At 27.2% G+C, this 24000-nt stretch overlaps 1 protein-coding gene across 1 annotated transcript; it reads left to right on the top strand.

Moving 5' to 3' along the window:
- The first annotated feature begins 13154 nt into the window (after positions 1 to 13154).
- LOC108345244 (uncharacterized) lies at positions 13155 to 13960 on the top strand. The gene has a single exon (XM_017583830.2). The coding sequence runs from the start codon at positions 13243 to 13245 to the stop codon at positions 13807 to 13809; it is 567 nt and encodes a 188-aa protein (XP_017439319.1). The 5' UTR covers positions 13155 to 13242; the 3' UTR covers positions 13810 to 13960.
- The last annotated feature ends 10040 nt before the right edge of the window (positions 13961 to 24000 follow it).

A 24000-nucleotide genomic window follows, 5' to 3' on the forward strand; every position in this document is an offset into this window, starting at 1 on the left:
TAAAAAATAGTTTAAAATATATAAATACATACATAAATCGTTTTTTAAAATTAGTTTTAAAATTTCTTTTCTATATAATATCATAGTCATTAGAATGTATTCTAACAAAGTTTATTCAATTTATTATATCACCTATTATTAAAATAATATGAGTAAGAGTAACATAATATACTGACATTCATTTGAGTTATTTAACCTGATAAGATGATTTTAAAAGAGTGATTTTTTTAATTTTTTGAAAAATAATAAAGTAAAAAATAAAAAAAAGTATGAAATGAATATAAATAAATTATGTATATTAAAATATCATATTTACTGTTTGTTAAATATTGTTTCACTTGTTATTTAATTATCCATTTTCAACGTAAAAAAAATATTAAAAAAAATACCAGTTTACCTGTTAACAACCTCCTTAATTTTTTACTTTTTTTTTCTTTCTTAAAAATAAGAAAGTATTTTTCCTATAATTGAAAATGTGTCACTATCTTTATCTCTCCACTTGCATTTCATCTTTTGAAGTGTTTCTCTTTGTAATATTCTTTAGATAATAGTAATAATTAAGGATATGTCTAAGTCTAAAGTAGAAAATTGGACAACTCCATCAATCACTTTATTTCTGAGGTTTTGCAGAGTACGACACAAGAATCATTCTTCATGAAAATCATATGCTATATCTCTAAACAATTGTACTAACCACTCTTGAATTCAAAAATGTTAATAATTGAATTGAAATATGTTAAACAATTGTACTAACTTGAATTCAAATAGCCATGAAAACCTTAAGTTATTAAGTTAATAATTGACTTTATTAGTTCAATGTAATCTTACACTGAGGAAGGGATTTCCTGAACGCAAACTCTCTAATTCGATTTCTTATACTGCTATTTTTAAGAAATTTTCCAATAAATATGTTATTTTATAATAATTTTATTCTTATAATATATATCAAATAAATATAAATGAATATGACTCTATTATTATTCTTTTTAAATTCACTGCATTTTGAATTGGTCAAAACTTGGTAACTAGTGTTTCTAAGATATCAATTATTTAGCTTGTTAAAACTTATATAAGGGGCGCCAAATTCTTAGGCACCACAAAACAAATCATATGGGCATTCATATGAGAATCACACCTTTAGGTTATATGAGACTGATATACTAACTTATAAGACTGATATTTAAATTTTATAAGACCTTTTGTCAAATTTTGGTAATATGATACAAAAAAAAAGAGAGTTTTAATTAGAAAAATATTTTTTTATTTAATATTATACATTTACCAACGATCAAATAAATTGTAGTAAAAATATAAATTTTATAAAACTCTTTTAATACAACAAAGTTTGAAAAAATATCTTAAAAGTATACATAAGATAACTTAAATATAATATATATATATATATATATATATATATATATATATATATATATATATATAATGATTAAGAAAATTATTGAAAATCTATAAGTGAAAAGTCACATATTAGATGAAAATAAAAAAATTGAACACATCATAAAATACAAGACTTATAAATTTATTATCTTCAAATTTTGGATTAGAATTAATATATTATTTTATATGATTCAAATCTCATTATTATTAAATTTTTACTATAAATATATTGAAAGATCTATCTATGATATGATAGTCTATTATGTATCTTGATATCATAGTCAATTATGTATCTTAATGATAGTTTCATATAAATATTGAACTTTGTTGGAATTAATCAATCGCACATTATGATAATTTATTTATTTTATGAATTTAAAAAAAGTAAAATGAACAAAATTAATGTTTAATCAAATAAAAATTTGTTTACTTTATCAGCCTTTTTTTTCCCGTCATTTTTTATTTCATTTCTTTAGGTCAAAGAGAGCATCATATTATTCAAAAATCAATGATATCAATACCTAATAATTCATATTCTCACCCTCATAATTAATCATTCCAGTCTTTTCCACAAAATAGAGACAAAACAGAGAAGGAAAATAATTCAAATTGTCGACATTTGATAACCCTCGTTTTAAAGGATAAAATTTCCAGTTCTCCCAGTAAGAATAAATTATAATTATTTAATTTCTATTCTATCACAAAATCTATTCGAGTCTATTCGTTTACATAAATTCTAAAATAAAAGATGTTAGAATTTTCAATCCTCTTTGTATATATCTTTTTCTTTAAATATTTAAGTTTTTATGGTGTGAAGAAAAAAGTAAGAAAGTAAAAAAAGAAAAGAAAAAAGAATTAAAACAAAAAACATGTTTTCATTAAGTAAATATAATGAAAAGATATAAATGAATGAAAATCCTGTAAACGTAACGATTGATTTTAAAAGAAAAAGAGAGAGATGATATATAATTTTTAATGTAATAACCAAATTATCCTTACACCCAAATCAAATAACAATACATATATAAACTATGCTGATTTGCATTCATGATGGCACCATGATTAATTATGATTAAACAAAATTAATTATGTCCTATTTGATATACATGTATTTAGTCAAGTAAGTAATAATTAAACTTACGTATGAAAAAAATTGATAGATTTGGACCTATCATGTACATTGCATATTCAGCCATTTAAACTTTGTGATTTGTATAAAAAACAAAGTCAGTCTCAATTTCCCTCTGCTTGTTTGGCTTTCTTCGGAATAGAAATACGTGTCTATGATTCACATACACATTTCCTTGCATTTTCTTTTTCTCAAGAGTGCAAGCACCTTTCATAATGCATTATCAATATGCAAGCATAATAAATCTTTGGAGTAAGTATCTTTGTTATTCATATTAAATTAAAATTGATTTTTTTTTATTTTAAATTTTGATACATTTTTTGTTTTTGAACTTTAAAATAAATAGATATAAACAGTTTAACCCAACTACATTTTTATCTGTTAAACAATATTCTATACTGATATTTGAATTAAAACATGCAATATCAATAATTCAAATGTTATCTTAAAACACCATTTGACATGTTTGAAAAAATTAACATAATTAGATTAAGTTGATTATAACTGTCAGTTTTTAAAATTTGAATATCACACTATAACAAAGTGAAAACAAAAATAGATTTCAATTTCAATTTCAATGAAAGTTTATAAACTATGGTTAAATATGTTTTGATCTCTTAACTTTAAATAAAAATTGTAAGTAGTCAATCTTCAAAACTTTGACCTAATTTAGTCTCTCAACTTTAAAAATGTACGGATTTAGTTATTTTTAACCAAATTTTATTAAGTTTATTTGATGTTTCAAACACACTTCATAATAACATTTGAGTTATTTACCGATTTAACACATTTTTTCTTTGTAAAAATGCGTTTAAAACATGAAATAAACTTAATAAAATTTATTTAAAAAAACCTAAATTCATGTAATTCTAATCTAAAATTTCAAAAAATACCATATTTCGATTTTCAGTTAAAACTAAGATATAAAAAAAATATTTAATCCTATAAACTAATAACATAATTAACCCTGTATATTTTGAATCAATCCAAACCTAGTTACATTACTTGGATGGAGGTTTTTTTGTTAAATTTGTTTTTTAAATACAAACTCGTCATCATATGGCCCAAAGTACAATGATTTTTTGTCCTTTAATTTGGAACCCACCCCTTCAATAATGGTGATATTATATTCATGTGGCAGACAATAAAATCTACTTATATACGATTGGAATTATATAAACTAAAATCATATATAAACAACTACCATTGCTTGATTATTTTTAGCTTCATAATATTATGAAATGAAATAAATAAGTTTATAATCTCCAAATCCAACAATGTTGATAGATACTATAATTAAGTAGTGGAAGTGGGTGGGTGTAGCTTTGTACAAAAGCACTTTTCATCTTCTCAAATCCTAAATCATCCAAATCCCACCACATTGTGGGTGTCACTTACCAAAAAGTTTTAAGACCCACCAATACAAAAATGTAATTTATTTATTAGATTTAATTAAGTTTTAAATCTCTCGTATATTTATATTTGCAATTGCATCTTTATTAAGTTATTTTTATCTGGTATTTTATTTTTTTTTATATATTTTTAATTGAACTTTTACAATTTAATTCTTTTGTTAATGATTTATCTTGTCATATTATTTATTTGTATATTTTAAAATAATAAGTTTTGTAATTAATATAAAATAATATTAAAGTTAATGTAAAATAACAAATATTTTTTATTACTCAATATAATTTTATATTAATCACACAAAATCATAAATTTTATCATACAAATTTATGTAAGAGACGACGAAGGAACAAAATAAAAGTTGTCACTCAAAAGGTTTAAATTACAGAGAAACAACCGAAAAATATATAATTTTTAAGTATTCAATAAAAAAATTATATTTAATAAAAATAATTAAAAATACTAAATTTAAAAAGAAAACATAAAACTTAATTAAATGTAATTATAACAATAAAAAATGAGTTTTTTTCACGATTATTTCTTCATCATTTCTTCCCTCTTTCACCTCTTCTGAGTTTTCTTCTATTTTTTTGTAGTCCACTCATTCAAACCTAAGATATCAGTACAAAGGTAAAATAGACTTTTCATTTAAGAATGGTTCGCCCATGGACATCACTTTTGTGTGTTTTCCTTTTCAGTACGAAATTTTATTAAAATGATTAACTTTTACAAAGAAATTTAAATATTTTATGATAAATTGTATAGTTGGAATAAAGAATTTTAAATTTCATTTAAATGATTTGAGAATTTTTATATTCTGAGGTTTATTATTTTCTTTATGTGTTCTTTGATTTTGTTTGGAAAGTCAACTAATAAAGATTAAAATATTGCTGGGAAGATTATTTTTAGAATAATTTTTCAATGTTATTTAACAAATAATTTCTATTTAATTTTTTATAATTATTTTTATTGTTACTATGAATTATTATTATTATTTTTATTGGATATTAACTAGAGTTTTTAATTAATTTTGACACAAACTATTTTTTTCTTAATTGACATTTATCGTAATTTCTTGGTATTAGTGATAATTTTTTCTATCACGGATATTGTTTTTATTTTTTATTAATAATTTGTAATAGTCACAGGAAAATTCAACAGATATTAACTAAAACTTGTTGTTAATATAAATTGAAGAAAATTTCAATAAATTTCTGATGAAAAAAAAATCTAACAACGTTGTAAACCCAATCACTTTCCACAATTAATTCCATGAAAAATCAATCTAACTTTATCCGTACTTCACATATAATTGAAATGTGAACCAAACATTCAGAATAACAGATAAGATGTATTTCTTTTAGTTACAACGTCGTTAACTAACACGTGCTAATGCATACCATCAAGCCTAAAAGGAAAACATAATTACAGAAACTTAGAAAAAATAAAAACAATTAAGTTAGTTAATTTTAATTAAAATGTTATGAATTAAAAATTTTAATTAAATAATTATTAAATGATATTTTTCGTAATTCAAGCAATTTGTTTTTAAACCGTAGAAGTAGCTTATATGGTTATAGTTCCATTTATGCATCAATGCATCTATTCTTAAGGAAAATTAATAAACATTTCATTAATGAATTTTACGTAAATTAAGATTATAAAACAATTATCGGTCTATGCATAAAAAAGTGAGCTTAAACTTCTCAAAATTAAGAAAAAAATGTTTTCATTCTTTTAATATATATATAGGGTTGGAGGTGGATTTATATGGGAGAGAAACAACTTATAATAACTAATCAAATATATATCGAAAGTAGTATAATTTAAAATGATAAATTTATGTTTCAATCATATCAATAATTATACGTTATTTAGAAATTAAGGACTAACATAATTTAAATATTTATTTTTTTCTTTTAATTTTAAAACGTTTTTTTAAAATAAGTTCTTTTATCACAATCTTATTTCTAAAGACATACACATGTATCAAAAATATAATTTAGAATTGCGTTAAAATATATGTTCGAAAACGCCTTTTCCGAATAAGTTAATGTTTAACAAAAAAAAAATTGTTATTCTTTTACTTTATGTTTTTTTTTATTATAGTTTTGTTTGTATTTTTTATAACCGCAAATTACTAAATGGCGTGTGAGCATCCTTTACAACATTAAAAGAAGTAATTCCAAATTGTTTGTTCAAGTACAAAGGGGTTTGGGGGAAATTAAAAAAATAATCACGTTTTTAAAAGAATCTGCCAAGAAACTAAATAGAATACAACATGAAAAAATAATGCAAAAGGATTAGGAAAAATATAAAAGAAAAATAATTAGTTGAGTTAGATGTAGACAATACTAGAAATTTTACTACCAAGAGAGCGATATCACTTATTAAGACAAGTTTCATTGTACTAGTAGCCGATTAATTTCAAACCACTTTAAAAAATAAATACAAAATATGTGCATTATTTGTAATTAATTTTTTTTTATTTGTTAAATAATTTATTTAAATGATGTAATTATAATATTTTAGTTTTCTTTAATAAAAAAATTTAATTTTTATTTAAATTGAACTCAACTCTAATCTTAAATCTAATATAAGAAGATTTGTTTGGATTTCGATTTCGATAGACTCGACTGAATATTCAGTTTGGATTAACTCAACTTAATAATTTTGAATTGATTTAATTTGATTTTTAGCTAAGATAAATTTCATACGCTTTTTATTTTGATTTTTAATTATGATCGATTCATCACTATGTTTAACTTAACTGAAATTTCAATCAAGAACGATTTCACTGAACATCAATCAAAATTGATTCAAAGACTGACAACTATAATCAACTTAGTTATTTTTTTTAATTAAATCTAACATTGGAGTTTCTTAGCAACAAATACACTCAGATGACAAGAAAAAACCGTTTTAAGTCCAATAAAAGTTATTCCAACACCTATGAAAACAAGTATAATTCATCTACATAATATAATTGTATCTAATTTTTAATATATATGAAAACTCGTTACATATGAGAGAATAGGAGCTTAAAAAATATATTATTTTGACTCGATCCATTTAAAAAAAACGTGGTAAAATAAATATTGTACAGTGCCAATTATTAAATTGGAAGATATAAATAATAAAAGCTGTCCATATTTGCTATGGTGTCTAGGTTAATTTTTAGATCAATGGGTTTTTATTATCTCGTCCATAGACAAAATATGAAAAAAATCACGAGTGTTGATATTTTATATAATTTATAATAATTGTAATTAGAATTGTAATATATTTTTAAAAAGTACTAATAGTTAAATTATAAAAAAAAAACTAATTTCGAAGAGAGAGCGAATAAATGTGCCGTGTGTGGATATGAAACACTTTTATCACTTGGGCTTGTAAACCCCAGTATAAGCCCATTGTGGGGGTGGCCTCATTCAGCATCCGAAACAAGGAGGCAAAGAATGAAAAAAAAAAAAGGACTGGACAAACATTTCTTAAAGAATTTGATTAAATTCAAATGCATTTCCACTGTGAAAATTCTAATAAAACAATCAATTTTCAAATCATATAATATTCTAAATATTATTGTAACATCCGAAAAATACAGTCTAAAACTATATAATAGAATAATTACATTGAATAATATTACAGATCAATCTTTCATTAAAGAGAACGTACAGTCTAGGCCGAACGGTCTTACAAAGTAGTACGAGAAAAACAAAACTGTATAGCAGTACAAATATGACCAAACGATTTACAAAAGAAAATATTGAACGGTCATACTTAACAAAAGGGAAGGTGATCGAACGACCACCTTACTATAAACTAATTACTGACCGAATGTCCTACCGTTCGGTCTTCACTTCAACCTCAACAAAACAAGACAAGACAGAAAATACAGGGTAAACTTATATAATTTAATTAATGTATAAACATACATTTCACACAATCAACCAAACAATATAATTCTTGATACGTTTCATGCAAAGCCTAATACTAGACTGACTGTACGGACTGTATGAAATCTGTGTAGTTACAGGCATTCGTGCACCCAGGTGTTGTAGTAACTGGGATGCCCTCAATAGCTGTCACCCAAGGTTAGTCCTATCTGTCCAAATTAATCATAAGGACTAGGACCTCTTGTCGTTCCCACACATGACCTACCCTCCTCTACGTAAGGACGAGTACTCACGGAACATCATGATGAACTGCCAGCTTAGCATGACCACAGTCATACTTTACCAATTCCAATATTCATCCATGAGTCGTTCCTCCCTGGAACGCTCGTTCATAATCCAAAACATTTCATCCATATCATATTCTCTTCATCTTTCATTAATAATCATCTCACTTAACCACCTCATACAAAGATTCATAAGGCTCCCAAATACCGAACGTTCAACACTGATTCAGAACGAGACCGAACACTTGGAGTGAGACCGAGAGATCTCCAGTTCCATAACAGAATTAAGACCAAGAGGATTACTATCGGTTTGAGAAAGAAACCGAGTACAATCATATATATAAGGAACGACTAGAACAAACGTTACTTAAAAAGTGAGCCAATTAGATGAACTGACTCTTGAGAGTTCCAACCGAACACCGAAAAGACCATGCCAAATACTAAGGCTCTAGGCTGGAACCAATGGATGTAGACATTTCAAGACATTCAAAGAATAATACTTAGAAGAATTCACATTAAGAAACCGAACTCTTATGAAAACTTAGCTTATTTGAGTTTAGCATCAAGAAACCGAATGTCAGTTAATGACCGAGCACGGTAGAGAGAAAACTCTATTGAAGTCGGACGAACGCTATTTTCATCAAGATAGATTATAAAAGAAACGAGTACGAGCGTTTGGTGTAAAACCAAGCACTACTCAGTACGAGCGCTGGGTGTAAGACCGAACACTACTAAACTTATATTAGAAAGGTTAATAACTATAATAAGATATCCTTTGGAGTAGTGTTTAAGAACAAACGAAAATATACGAATATATATATATATATATATATATATATATATATATATATATATATATATATATATATATATATATATATATATATATATATATATATATACACTTAAGTTTATAATCGAACGCCAAGAACCAACTATGTTTGGCCGAATGCTCGTGCACAGTATTTCGAAACGAAGATGCTCGTCCTCACTAGGATTCTTCCCAAATGAAAGAATCTAATTCTAACCAAGTTTACTAGGAAAACCGAACGGTCAATGACCGTCCAGTTACGAACGTACACTATCATAGGAAAATTTCATATCCAGAATTCATTTATATTTCAACTCATTTCTTAACACATAGTTTCACAAATTTATACATTCATATCATAATCAATTTTCATACTTCATACAATCCATATCATAGAAATTTCATATATTTCATACATCAGAATATAGCACCATCATATTTCATTTTCAATCATCAAATCAACGAACGTTCATGCAGCACAGTAAACATACAAATTAAATTAAATAAGCTTCCCTTACCTCTGAGCGTGAACGAACGTTCCTAGAGACAGAATACGGTTCGCCTGACTAAAATTCCTTCTATCCTCAACGCTCAACAACTCTTCAAACCAAAATCAAACAACAGAAGACCAACAATGGCTCAGACAAGATGAAATCATGCAACCAGAACTTGGCTTGCATGTACCAGATAACGAACGGCTAAGGACAAGGAGAACTTACCAGTTCAGAACTCGAAACCGATCGGTTCAAACTGAAGCTCTGGACGCCAGAAGTGCTTCTACGATGTCTGAACGGTGATCGGAGAAGAGAAAGGGTGAGTTTTCGTAGAGAGAAGGGAGAGCTTTTAGTGAGAAGGAGGAGAAGTGAGAAATTTCAGAGTTTTGGAGAAGAAGATGCATGTAGAGAGTGTGGCGTAAACTTTCCAAAAACTCAGTTTTGCTTAAAACGAACGTCCGCTCATCTGCTGACTCCTGCATTCCACTATCTGATTTTTGGATCCCCTTCGTTTAACACCTGACATTCGTTCAGAGGATTTTTGGGTGCGTTTTTAATGATTCTGACCATTATAATTCTATCAAAATAAAGAACCGATTAAGTTGATTTTTTTTTTTGCCGAAAAGATGATTTAGATCACTTTTGTTTTTAATTTCGAAGGGGAAACTAATAAGAAAATAGAAGGTGAATTATTGTTATATTTAGTTTAAAAAATGACATTGACATCACAAAAAATTGGAAATGTATGTGATACATTATACGATTGAAAGACAAGAATTAATAAACAAACTATATTTACTTACTTTTAAAAACTTTAAATCAAAATATATTAAAATTTAAGACATAACAAATTTCTTTTTTACATCAAATTAAACTCCAAATATAATTAATTGACGTTTTGTTTATTAATTAGATATAATCTATGGTATCACGCATACTTTTCTAATATTATAATCATAAGATATAAAAGTTACAATCTTTTTAAGTACCACTTTTTCGTGGCAGATGAATCTGAAGCCTAATGGCAAGAAAACACAAATGACCCATAAAATATATAAACCGAGACCACCATGAAAAACTTAAGTGTAAAGCATTCCAACGGTTCTATTAAAAAAAAAAAGTTCTAAAAGCAAATGCATTACAATTAAAAGACAAGAGTTTACAATTATTACTGCTCAATGCATATCTTTTAGCTGGACCACTCATGATTTAGGACAAAATATCTCATTAATTTACACGAGTAATCAAGTGTGTTTGACATTTGTCAGATTTAATTAGTCGATTAAACGGGAGAATTAAGCAATAATCTTTCACTAATTTTCTGTCTCGTGATAGTTACGTGCGTGTCTCTTTCTCTTTGAGTTTTCAAAACTTTTCATAAAGGAAATTTTCTTTTCATTCTTTTGTTCTTTCACCAATCGTTAATTCTCATCCATTCAATTATTGTTTTGAGCCCTAGGAAGAAAACGAATTTTGTATAGAGAAGTTAACCGTAAGGAAAATGCTAACTAAGAAACATTATACTGCATAATTCATAATAATTAGTATAGGCCAGACAACCATCCAAGTAAGACTAGACAGAAATAATCACTAAAATGGTCATACATGTTTGAACCTACGAATTTAGACAAACAAAATAAGGGTCGAGTGGTCAGACGTCGGTAAGAATCGAACGGACAATCTTGACAGTAAACATCTTTAAAGAACTAATACAAATCAAGATTAAGAGTAAGTGTTAATTAGCATACAATGGGTCGAGATTCGGTCGTGGTTAGGATTTTGCTAATCTTAGACCCATTTTAAAAATTATAAATAGAGGTCAAAGATAAGAAGTAAGTGATCACATTTGTTATGAATTTAAGACTTTGCTCTCACTACCGTTTATATTGATTACTGATTTAAGCATCAAAGTGTCTTAGATATGTACCCAAACAGTTTGAGATGTTGATAAGAACGGACTTTGACTAAAGGTGTATAGATTTACCTTATATGCAGAGAAAGCAATACATACATGTATCGTCTTGGAAGTGTGTAACTTTTTGTGTCTTAAACGTGTGGAGTTTAACATTGGGACCAGAATGGTGATGGATCAAAAGGGTAGCCATTGAATGTGTACATTAATGATAAAACAGCACTTCCAATTGGAAAAGAGAAAGAAAAAAAATGGTCCCGTGTTGGTGGTTGAGCAGGGAAAGAAGAAAGTTTTATTTGGAGCCTTATGAGTAGAACTGTTATCTTGTGAACCATGGTACCTAAGATCACAAACATCTTTCGTTAGAAAATCTACCTAAGGAAGCAAAGAAATTTGTAGTTTAGGAGGATAAATGGGTTGATTTTGACATAATAAATTTACTAGCATGGTGCATGTTGGTGTTTCTACTCATTGTTCAAGCTTCTTGTGAACATAATGTAAGCAAAATTAGTTCCACTTATACAAAAATGGGATTGATATATTTTGAAAATGGTTGGAAATATATGGAGATTAATTATATTATTACTTTAAAATAATTAATAAGTTAAGAAATGTAACTTAGTTAGTTTACTACATAATATTGTTTAGTTTTTATGAATAAAAAGAAAATAATTAATAATTAAATACGAACTCAGATATAAAAAACGAAAGGATAAAAAACTGAATAATGCAATTATTTATTTCTACGGTACGTGTCTGAAAATTAATTTGACTATGGTCGACACACGCATGCCTTTCAATTTTGTTACATTGTGTATTATGTTATGACAAACTTAGTCTCTACGTCAAATGTTAACCGTTGTACTGTCGCTATTATAGTTATAGATTATTATTAGTTTCTATAATGGAGACCTTCTAGTAAATTCCAATCCAACTTCCATCTAAAGCACAAACATCCAAACAAATAATATAATAACAACCAACCCAATCATTCATCTGCCTCTCAAACGCGCTTTTTGTTCGTCTATTCCAAGCCCCATTTGATTTCAACCAATTTTACCTTTATTTTTCTACTCCAACCCTTCCTTTTATTTTAATATAATCTTTTTTAGTAAATTTTGTTGAGTCTACAAGAAAGAGGTTTATTGAGACACATATGAATAATACGACAAAAAAATTAATACGACTTAAAACTCAAAACTTTAAGATTTTAGATTAAAAATAATATCAACTGTGACTCAACTTGTGTTTTATTAATATTGTATTTTCATTTGAATTTTTTTTTTCAATAAAACCAATAGTGATATGAATTGATTTTGTTAGTTTTGATGACCGACTCACGAATATTATTTTTGTATGGAAAGTCTTATTAATAAGGGTTTCAGAACATTAAAATGAATGACGGTAAAAAGAGGTATTTATAATTGAAAATGTTTCTATTAAGGAGAGTATATCAATATGGAATCATTCACCCTTGAAGAGAGATTTGTTGGGAATATAAAAGTTTAAATCTTATATTGTTTAAAAATAAAAAAGTAGAATATTTTTTAAATTTTTAGATTGAAAGTGATCTGAATTTCTTATATGACGATAAATCCAACAAATCTATTTTTAATTTATGTATCTTTAGTCACCATACAATTAAAACGTGATTTTGATTTGAAAAATAACTGATTTCCTATAAAAGATTAAAACTTTCATATACCAACGTGATTTTGATTCGAGTGAAAAATTATATTTGAAGTTATAAGTTCTGAAAGTGGTACTTTAGAGGTTTACAATATAATAATATCCAAACACAGTCCTTTATATACCCCCACGCTTCTCACTCCACAACACATTCCAATTCATCTCTTCCAACACATAACAACAACAGAGTCTCATCCACTCACCACTCACCACCTTCAAACAATGGAAATCCAAAAAAGCCCAAGCCCAAGCCCACAGTTGGCGGCGGCGAGGAAGCTCTGGAACGTAGTACGGATCGTGTTCTTGATGTTGAGAAAAGGCATAGCGAAGAGTAAACACGCCATTGACTTCAACTTCAACGGCGGCAAACTCGCCGCCGCCAAAGCCATCCTCCACCTCCAGCGCCACCACCACGACGCCGTTTACCCCCACCGCGACTACGAGTTCAGCTGCAGCAACAGCCCCGCCGTCACCTTCCCCTTCCACGTCACGAAACGCGGCAAACACCGAACCCGCTTCCCCCAGTACGGCGACGCTTCGAGCGTTCAGAAAGTGCTGGAGATTCTGAACAGCAATAACCAGATGGAGGGTTCTCCTCTGGTGAAGAGTCCGATCGGGAAGAAAGTGAGAATCACGGACTCTCCCTTCCCTCTGAAGGAGGATGACGAGGACAACCAGGTTGACGTGGCGGCTGAGGAGTTCATCAAGAGGTTTTACAAAGACCTCAACTTGCAGCAGAAAATGGCTGCCATTGAATCACCCTACCATTCTAACTTCTGGGGCAGATGATAACCGTTACTCTTTCCTACTCTCAAACCACATCGTATAGTTCGGAAGTACTATGTATCCATCTTCATCTTTCTCTCTGTCATATACATATTCATGTTGTTTACATAAATACGAGTTTAATGGATATATAATATACTGGTTTTGTAAAATATATGTTCAGTAATCAGAAATTATACGTGATTATCTTAAAAGCTAAAACTACTATTATTAGAGTATAAATCTTTTTTATGTTTATAAAAAAAATTAAAAAATGAAATTAATTATTCGAAAAATTAACATGTGTTCTAGGAGTTGTTTATATTCACATGTAATTAATAAGGTCAAATTTATAATTAATATATATAATATACTGGTTTTGTAAAATATATGTTTAGTGTTCAGAAATTATACGTGAATATCTTAAAAACAAAAACTAATATTATTAGAGTAAAGCTTTTTTATACCTATAAAAATATAATAAGAGAAAAGGTAATTTAATTAAGGCTTAAATGTTTACTTCGTCTCATGTTAAGAGGGAAATTTCTGTTTAGTAAACGGTTTTAAAAGTGTATAAATAAGGTCTTGTCTGTTAAGTTGACAACAACAGCGTTAAGTCCATGTTGATATGGTCGTATTTTTTCTCTTCTCTCTTCTGTTGTCCAGCTTTCTCTCTCTCGTGTTCAGCTTTTTCTTTGATAATTTGTTGAACTTGTTCTTTCTTTATGGACTTTATTCATATATTTTCCATAACATAGGGACCCAATGTCTTCATTTTTAAAACTGGGTACTAAACAGAAATTCACCTCTTTAACATGAGAACGAAATAAGTATTTAAGCCTTTAATTAATCTAAAAGTTAACATTGTTCGAGGAGTTCTTTTTTATATTTACAAGTGTAAACTATTAGAAGGAAAATGAAATTTATAATATATATATAAATAAATGATTGTAAATTTAATATTATATACAAATTTTTTAAGATTGAATTAGATTTAAAAATTATTTTTTACATGATATAAGAATTATGATATAATTTAATAAAATTTGTTGTTTGTTGTATATATTATTCTATTAATTAGTATAAGATATATATATTTTTTAAGTGGTAGAATTTTCTAAACTTCATTATATAAATTAGCTTTGTAGAATAGAATTAGATTTAAAATACAACAATAATACGTGATTATGAAAAAACAAAATTAGAAGTTTGATTATATATGTTGGAATCAAAGGAATTGGACCAAGTTCTCCATGTTATCAAATGCACATGGTGTTTGTTTTTACCAAAACAAGTTATTTAATTTGATACGCAATTCATCTCAACCATAATTTTTTGTCACATCATCTTCTTCATGTTTTTCACAGCCTTTTGCAAAGTGAAAAAAAGGTTACATGGTGAGAGTTATTTGCACGAAGAGATCACTTGGTTAGTTAAAGACACACCCATGGCTATAAATTGATGATTCTCAAACAGTTTAAGATGGAGAGAGATTTTGATGCACCTTGTACATAACTTTGTCTTTTGCTTACCTAGTTTTTTTATTACTTTTTCATATGTTTATAGCTAACAAAGGAAAATTATATTTTCTCATACATAAATTTTGTATATTTATTTGATATTATTCTTTTAATTTTTTTTTTAAAATATAAAAATTTATTATTTTATAACTATTTTATTATTGTATTATGTGTCAGAGCCATTAAAAACGCACCCAAAACCCCTCTAAACGGACGCCAGGTGTCAAGCTGAGGGGAGTCAGAAATCAGATAGTGGAAGGCAGGTGTTGGCAGATGAGCGGACGCTTGTTTTGACGTGGAAAGCAAAACTGATTTTTCAGAAATTCACGTCACTCTCTTCTGCATGCACCCTTCTTCCCAGATTCTGAAAAATCTCATTTTCTCCTCCTTCTCACTACATCTCCTTCATCTTCTCTCTAAGAAGTCTCACCCTTTCTCTTCTCCGATCACCGTTCAGGCACCAGTTCTACTCTTCCAGCATAGAGGACGATCGTTTGAATTGATCAGTTTCGGATTCTGGACTGGTAAGTTCATCCCTTCTCCATTCGTGTGTTTTCTGTAACATGCAAACCCAGATTCTTGGTTGCATGCGTTGATCATATCATTCTGAGTATTTTCTGGTCTTGTGTTTGTTATAGTTCTTAAAAAACGTGCCGTAGAACGTTAAGGCCTCTGTTAGAAGAAAAACCTAGTCTGTATCTGTGAACGTTCGGCTACCTTAAGAGGTAAGAGAAGCTTATTAATTTAATTTACATGATTATGTGCTGTATGAACGTTCGTTGTGTTGTTAAAATTTAAGTGAAGCATGATTGTTGAGATATTTGACTATATGAAATATGTTGGTTATTATGTTCTGATGTATGAGGAATATGAAATGTACTATGATAAGAATGTATGAAATTATGAAGTTATATACTAAGAAATGAGTTTGAATATAAATGAATTCTAGATGTGAAATTTCATATGATAATGTACGTTCATCACTGAACGGTCATTGACCGTTCGGTATTTCTAGTAAACTTTGTTAGAAGTGGATTCTTTCATTTGGGAAGAATCCTAATTGAGGACGAGCGTCTGCATTTTGAAATACCATGCTTGAGCGTTAGGCCAAGTATAGTTGTGTCTTGGTATTCTGTTATAAATTTAAGCAACTATATATATATATATATATATATATATATATATATATATATATATATATATATATATATATATATATATATATATATATATATATATATGTATGTATGTAATTGTATATTGTAGTTATTCTTAAACACTATCCCCATAGTATCTAGGTATAATTATCAAGCCTCCTCTCTTTAAGTTTAGTAACATTTGGTCTCATACCAAGTGTTCGTCCTAAATAAGTGTTTGGTCTTACACCAGGCATTCGTTATATCTCCTTAAGCTAAACTTACTAATACGAGCGTTCGTTCGAGCCCTCTAGGGTTCGCTCACTATAGTGTTCAGTCTTTGACTGGCATTTGGATTTCTTGATAATAAACTCAAATAAACTAAGCGTTCTCAAATGTTGGGTTTTCTTCATGTGAATCATTATAAGGACAGTTTTGAATGTCTTGAAGTATCCGTATCAATTAGTATCATCCTAGAGTCTTCGTACTTGGCATAGTCTTTTTGATGTTTAGTTGGAACTCTCAAAAGTCAGTTCATCTAATTGACTCACTTTTAAATAACGCTCGTTCCATTCGTTTATTATGATATTTGATTTTACTCGGTTTCTTTCTCAACCCGATAGTACCCTTTAGTCTAAATCCCTTCTGGAACTAAAGACTTCTTAGTCTCGCTCCAAGTGTTCGGTCTCATTCTAAATCAATGTTGAACGTTCGGTATTAAGTACCCTTACGGATCTTTGTGAAAAATGTTTAAGTGAGATTAATAATAATGAAAGATACGAGAATATGATATGGATGGAATTGTTGTGGATTATGGACGAGCGTTCCGGGGAGGAACGACTCATGTTTGAATATTGGAATTGGTAAAGTATGACTGTGGGTATGCTAAGCTGGTTGTTCATCCTGATGTTCCGTGAGTACTCGTCTTCACGTAGAGGAGGGTAGGTCATGTGTGGGAACGACAGGAGGTCCTAGTCCTTAGGGGTACTTTGGACATATATGACTAACCTCGGGTGTCAGCTGTTAAGGGCATCCCAGTTACTACATCACCCGGGTGCACGAACGCCTGTAGCTACACAGATTTCATACAGTCCGGACAGTCAGTCTAGTAATAGGTTTTGTGTGATACGTATGTTGAAATTTATCTTGTGTGTTGGATTGTTTGAAATGTATGTTTATGCATGAATTAAATTACATAAGCTTACCCTGTATTTCCTGTCTTGTCTTGTTTTGTACGTTCGTCTTGTCGTTGCAATGATCATCCGTGTGGATGTGAGCAGAAGGGGACGAGCTGTTGGAGGATATGCTGGAAGAAGAAAATTTGGTCGAAGTTGAAGTTAAGACCGAACAGTAGAACGTTCGGTCAGTAGTTTAGTTTTGTAGTGAGGTGGTCGTTCGATCTCCTTCCCCTTTTGATATGTATCACCGTTCGGTATATTATTTTGCAAACCGTTCGGTTAAGTTTTGTACCGCTGTATAGTTTAATATTTGTATCTTTTCTGTAAGATCGTTCGGCCAGAACCGTACGCTCTTCTTAGTGTAAGACTGATATGAATTATTATTAAATGTGATTATTTTATTATATAGTTTATACTGTATTTTTTGGATGTTACAATTATGTGTCAAAATAAATGTAAAAATGTTATTATACCATTATTCAACAAACAAAGAAAGGGTAAATTTCATCTTTTATCAATGATGTGAAATGTTTGGTTTTGTTATGTTATCATTATTATTGATAGTAGTAAGTAACAAAAAGAATGGAGTATTGTCACACGAAGCAAAAGAGAGTTATTTTCGTGCTTGTCTTTGTAGTTAAAATTTTCTCTTGGCTCTCAAAAAAACTTTGCATTTTATTTTTCTCCTATGAAATGGAAAATAAAGCAGGAAACGTTTGAGAGAAATCTAAGGTAGATCTTATGTACGGTTTTCCATATAAATTCATACAAATAAGAAGAAAATAAATGTATTGCTTTTGTTTTTAAATTTTATTAAGAAGAAAAGGTAGTTAATTAATATTTTAAAGAGAGAAAAAAAAAAGCACTAGTGTGGAAAAAAATGAATAATTTTAATATAGTGGTGCTCTATAATTGAGTGAAGAGTAGTCCCTTTCGAGCACTAAAGGGTTGTCTCACTTTTCCTCTTTACATTGTGTTAATTGGCTAAACTTAAGTTTTTTTAAGGATATTTTAACCTTTTCTTGGAGTTAATTTTAATATCTTGATTTGGAGATAGCCTTTGACACATGGCATTTTCATATATCACTTGATGTTTAATTATTATTATTTTTATTTCAAAGCTTAATGTCACGATCAATTTCATAATTGGACATCAATCATATTCCATTTTTGACACATATGTGTGTGTATGGCCAAAGTATTTTTTTGAAAGAGCAACTTGAGAACTTAAGAAATTAATTTATTTTGATTAGTTAAATGTTATGGTTTTTCTACCATTTTAGACACGTCATTTAAAATAAAATATACTTTTCAACGGCATTAGATAAACCTATGAGATTAGTTCTACAATTTCTCTTAAAAAATAACATAAAACAAAAATGTCCAACGTATTAGATAAACTTATGTTTAATTTAATCATCTTTTTAGTAGAAACATCCTTTAACTTATTGAAATGATAATAATGGAGAGTTACTTAGTGGGATAAATCGAAAGTAGTGCATTGATTTGTCCATTACTTGTATAAAAAGTAGTGGCAATGGCAATAGAAGACCCATTTTCTAAAAGAGAAAAAAAAAAGTTATGCTGCTTTTGGTTCATCACATAGGTAAGACAAAGAAGTGTTGCTTCAATTAATTAAGAATGGGTTTAAGGTTTCTAATAATCTTCAAAGTTTTGATTTTGTGTAGTTTATTTAAACGTGTGCACGACTAACTACACGTATTTAATACGTGTTCCAACATGATGGAAGCTTTTACTTTATTAAAAAAAGAGATAAAATAATAATAGTTTTTAAATATACCTTAAAAAAATTCACGAAATTTTGTACTCAATTTCATTTAATTACTTTAATTTTAATTATGTTTGGTTTTACTTTTTTTTTTATAATAAATAGCCATAAATAAAATTTATTGTAATCTTTTTGTGTTGAGTCTAGTTTGTCTAGAAATTTTTTCTTGATAGGTTGTATTTGATATATCTAATACAATTATAAATACAAAATCATAATTATTTTTAAAATTTGTTTTTACTATACTTAATAATCTTACATCGTTTCAAAATTAAGGTTAATTACAATTTAAATACTCATTTCACTTTTCAAAACACTTTTTAAATATAAATTTATATCAAAGTTTAAAGTTTCAAAAACTCACAATACCTCGTAAGTAGGTTGATTAACCTTAAAAATGTCATTCTAGATATTTGAGATCGGAACATTGATGTCCATTCGATTCTTTAACTCCTCCATTGAAAATATTTAGTCATCTTCCTTAAATTTTGGAAACTTATATTTTTATCACATTTATTAATTTTACATTTTTTAGGAGTTAAGGTCAAACACAATTTAAATACTTTTATTGACTGAGATTAAAATAAAATTAATCTTTTTTGGTATTTTTCTCAAAATGTTTGGATTTTTATAACTATGTAAAGTTGATATGTTTTTCTCTTAATAAGCCTCAACTTTTATATAAAGTGTGTGTTTTAATCAATATTAACCATAAATGTTACATTAAATTGTGTACTAGGTGAGAAGAGTCTAAAAACCCAAACAAAGAAAACAACTATAATTTTTTTTACTCTAAAAGTTTTTACATAATTTTAGTTTTTCCAAAAAACAAAAGTCTTAACTACACATTCTTCATAGTTAAGGGATGTTCATATTTGCAGCCATTGGTTAGGTCAAATCGTGAAACAATCTAAATTTGAAGAAACTTGGATTCTCTTTTTCTTTTCAATCCAAGAGACAGGTAGAAGATACCAAATAGAATCTCTTATCAAATTGAAAATTATGATGTGGAATTGGTTTCTTTAACTAATAATTTTCTCCAACCATACTTGTCTTCTTAAATTATTAATAGAATTTAATTCTTATGGTGCACTAAATGGTTTTCATTGTTAGTTAATTTTCCTTTAAAATAATAATAATTTTATAGTGAATTTTTTATTTATCTTTTGAATGATGTGACGTTGACGTGGGTGTAATGTATTGACCAAAAAGTAATTACGAGTGGTTATAATTAATTTACATTTAATTTAATGGATAAGGCTGGGCTCCTTTTGTCTTTACAAAAGTACTTTTTTTATCAGTGTTTCCTTTCATAAAAATAAAATAATCAGATGAAAAAATAGTAAAAAACATAAATTATATGATTAAAAAGAAATAAGTGAAAAACTTATTTTATTTATTGGTAGAAATTTATAATTATACAAACCATAAACCCATAATTATACAAAATAAACAAAACAAAATAGTTCACAAATAATTGGAATTGGTACATATCTCATTCTCCTTTTGAAAGATCTTTACTTTTTGCACCTCCCTTATCTTTGCAAGCTACAGCCTCCAATTAAAAGAAAGCGCATCGGATTCACACAGGAAAAGACAGAAAAGGCCATCGTGTTGAAATATTGTTATATGTATCTTTTAATTTCAGTTGACAGTTATTTGTAATCTCCTTTTTCTAACACCACCATTAATCATTGAAGTGTTTTTATGTTATGAGGTTTATTTAAATTTTAGTAAAAATAAAATATTATTTGCTTTACAAGCAGGGACACAGAAGCAGTAAAATAATTTTGGGACCAATAAAGTATTTTAATTGTAATTATTTATTGTTCTTAGATTAACATGTGATAATGTATTGTTTAATTTAGGTCCGTTCAATTGCAAAGAATCCAACAATTACTTTTATTAAATTATTTCATTTATATTTTAATCAAACATTTCAATTTAAAATTTTATTAATGAAATTTAATTGTTTTTTCGAAATTAACAAGCGAGCTAGCATGAGTATGACTATTTAACTTTTTTTCTTAAAAAAAATAATTTAAATTATTGGTTGGAGATATTTTGTGTTTAATTTCTTACCTTGCCATAGATAATACTACCTTTTATTGGAAAGATGCTAATAAACATAGGTTCAAGATACGAAAAAATAAATAGAAAAATTTGAAGAGAATTTAGCTTTCGGATTCTTTTAGTTTCGAACTCCAATAAGTAGCGATCGAAAAATAATGTACTGAGAAAAAAAAAACGTTTGTTTTTTAAGTTATAAACTTAGATTTAATTGATTTAATAATCAAGTTAAAAAATTGATCAATTCATTAAATCAGGATAAACCTTAGGTTTTCAACGATAATAATTCATAGACTAAACCAGCAATAGGTTAATGAAATAGTTTGGGCCATTATTCCACTTCAATATATGCCATTTTTTCTTTTGTCCTCAATCCACGATTTTTTTAATCCACTTTCACAAACATGGACATAAGCGTGCCCTCCTTTTTAAATATAATACACACTCATTTTTAAATGTAATTATAATTTAAGAGTTAATTATATTTTATTGATTTTTTTGTAAAAAAAGTATTATATATATATATATATATATATATATATATATATATATATATATATATATATATATAAAAGTCGGATGTCATAGGTATTTTTCTGGAATGAAAGACATTTATATACTCGAAGATTAAATGTTTTTCTTTATAAAAGAATTGTTAATTATGTATGGAATGAAAGACATTTATATGCTCGAAACATGAAGGTTCATGCTTTGTACGTATACATTTTAAATTGATGAACTTTGATATTTCAATTCTTAGTAACTTGTGTTTGATCTTCACATTTTTCACAATGTCAACTTCTTTGAAATAATTCATTATTAGATTATTTTTTTTAATACATGACTCTATTTGCGACTTATTTGACGAGATAGTTGGAAAACTCAGTCTAATCCATATCATATAAACTTTTTGTAGAGAAATTATCTTATAATCATAAATAACTAATTGATAAACACATGGTAAACCATATATCTGTCTCAAAATGCAACTACATTGTTGACTATAAAATCCAACATACTTAACCTAATTGAACTCCTCACCAATGAGTGTTAAAACATGTTTTAATATTGATTCCACCAATCTTGTAGGTATTGACCCAACAATGAGTATCAAATTAAAGAGTAGTGAGTATTTTAATATTCAATTATAAACGAATTAGATGTGAGTATTATATTATTTGTACTTGAAATATTCACAACTCGAAAGAAAAAAAATATATTTTATTAAATTTAATTTAATTAAAATTAAAATTAATTTACATTTATTAAAATAATTTTAATTAAAATTAATTTTTAATTTATATTATATTTTATATATTATATTTAATTTTATTTAAATACCTACAAATATTTTTTACACAAGTATTCATGCATATAGTGAATACATTTTTTTATTGCAATTTTATCGAATAAATATCATTTGCATAATTTAAGAAAAAACTTTCGTTTTGGAAATGATATTTTTATTGAACAATATACTAAAATAAAATAGTTTAACACACTAGTTTTTTCAGGTCTTTTACACAAGTGATGCGATATAAAATGAATAAAATCTTAAGTGGAAGGAAGGATGTCACTGTCCGTATCATCAAAGGCTTTGTAATCTCACTAAACATATAAATGGACAAGCCACCATATTCTGTGGGAGAAAATTTACATTTTATAATTGTTCTTAAACAGTTAATAAAAATAATATATATTATTTTAAAAATATTTTTATTCTTATTTATGGTAATATTTTCTAATTTAAAATTTTTATGAACAATTTTATTATATATTAATAGCGAAAATACAGGCACGTGTATTCTATCTTTTAATATCGATAACATATATTATTAGTGACAATATTAATGTATTTACATTTTTAAGATATTTATGATATATTACATTTAAGTAAGTGATGAAAGAGTAATAATATTTTAACACACATTACACTAAAAAATAAATGATAATGAAGGAGATTTATCGTTGATTTTTGTTTTTAAATATCTATAAATTATTTAAATTTTAAAAATAATAATTAAAAAATACAATTAAAAAAACACAAGATATATATAGTTAGATATATAACTACAGATAAAATAATTTTTAATTATTAAAATAAATAATATTATGTAAATAATTTTTTATTACGAGCAATCATTTAAATTAAAAAAAATAGTTACTAAAATGATAAAAGAGTAAACAATTATTTTATAATAAAAAAGTAATTACTAAAATGATAAAACTGAATTTTTTTATTATATATAATTATTTAAATTTTAAAAGTAGTAATTGAATGTATAGAATTGAAAAAACAAAAAAACACATAAAAAATGTGCTATATAGTTATAGATATAAGTAATTATGCTCTACTTTTTGTTTTTTAGTTTTATTTTCTTTTAAATTTAACAATAATAAATTATCATAGCATATATGGAATTAAGTTTAATAAGTAAAAAAAACTTATTAAGACAGTGTCTGTAGTAATATTCAACGGAATATTTATTTATTTTAATTAGTGCAACACAACTGATAATAAG

Source organism: Vigna angularis, chromosome 8 (genome assembly GCF_016808095.1).
Source record: "Vigna angularis cultivar LongXiaoDou No.4 chromosome 8, ASM1680809v1, whole genome shotgun sequence".
NCBI lineage: Eukaryota > Viridiplantae > Streptophyta > Magnoliopsida > Fabales > Fabaceae > Vigna > Vigna angularis.